At 59.8% G+C, this 570-nt stretch overlaps 1 protein-coding gene across 1 annotated transcript in view; it reads left to right on the top strand.

Annotated features, from left to right (window-relative positions):
- The first annotated feature begins 334 nt into the window (after positions 1-334).
- Positions 335-570, top strand: part of DUSP28 (dual specificity phosphatase 28) — a 1,354-nt gene continuing 1,118 nt past the window's right edge. The window contains exon 1 of the mRNA XM_010192464.1: positions 335-565. Within this exon, the coding sequence (XP_010190766.1) occupies positions 335-565 (231 nt within the window). The remainder of the gene's footprint in view (positions 566-570) is intronic.

The following is a 570-nucleotide window of genomic DNA, read 5'->3' as shown; positions in this document are numbered from 1 at the left end:
TGGGGTTTGGCTGCTTCTTAGAGGCTGCTATAGGGGTAGAGACAGCAAAATCCAATTGCTTTACAAATGCTCTGTGGGCTCTGAAAATGCTTTTGGCTCTTTAACTGCGACTCAGGATGCAGCAGGCACTAGGACCTGTAAGTCTGTACGCCGAGGCTGTTTGGAGGGGATAAATATAGCACAGCACAGCCCATACACGTCACTGGGGGAAGCAATCTGCGCCCCGATCGGGGGAATCCCTCTGCAGCAGGGCCGTGTCACAGCGTGGAGGTGACCATCGGGGAGCTCTGCAGCGGGGGCGGTGGTGCTGGGGACGCTGCGGCCTTGGCTGCAGATGCTGCAGCTCTCCAAGGTCACCACCTCGCTGCTCATCAGCAACGCCAGGGCGGCCCGCGACGAGGACCTGCTGACGCGAGAGGGAGTCACCTTCTGCGTTAATGTCACCAGGCAGCAGCCGTTCCCCGGCCTCCCGCAGGTGCGGGGCATCCGCGTGCCCGTGTTCGACGACCCGGCTGAAGACCTGTATCGCTATTTTGAGGAGTGCAGCGATGCTATCGAAGAGGCTGTGAA

The sequence above is a fragment of the Mesitornis unicolor genome, unplaced genomic scaffold, assembly GCF_000695765.1.
Source record: "Mesitornis unicolor isolate BGI_N332 unplaced genomic scaffold, ASM69576v1 scaffold25339, whole genome shotgun sequence".
Lineage (NCBI taxonomy): Eukaryota > Metazoa > Chordata > Aves > Mesitornithiformes > Mesitornithidae > Mesitornis > Mesitornis unicolor.
This window is presented reverse-complemented; position numbering and strand designations above follow the sequence as displayed.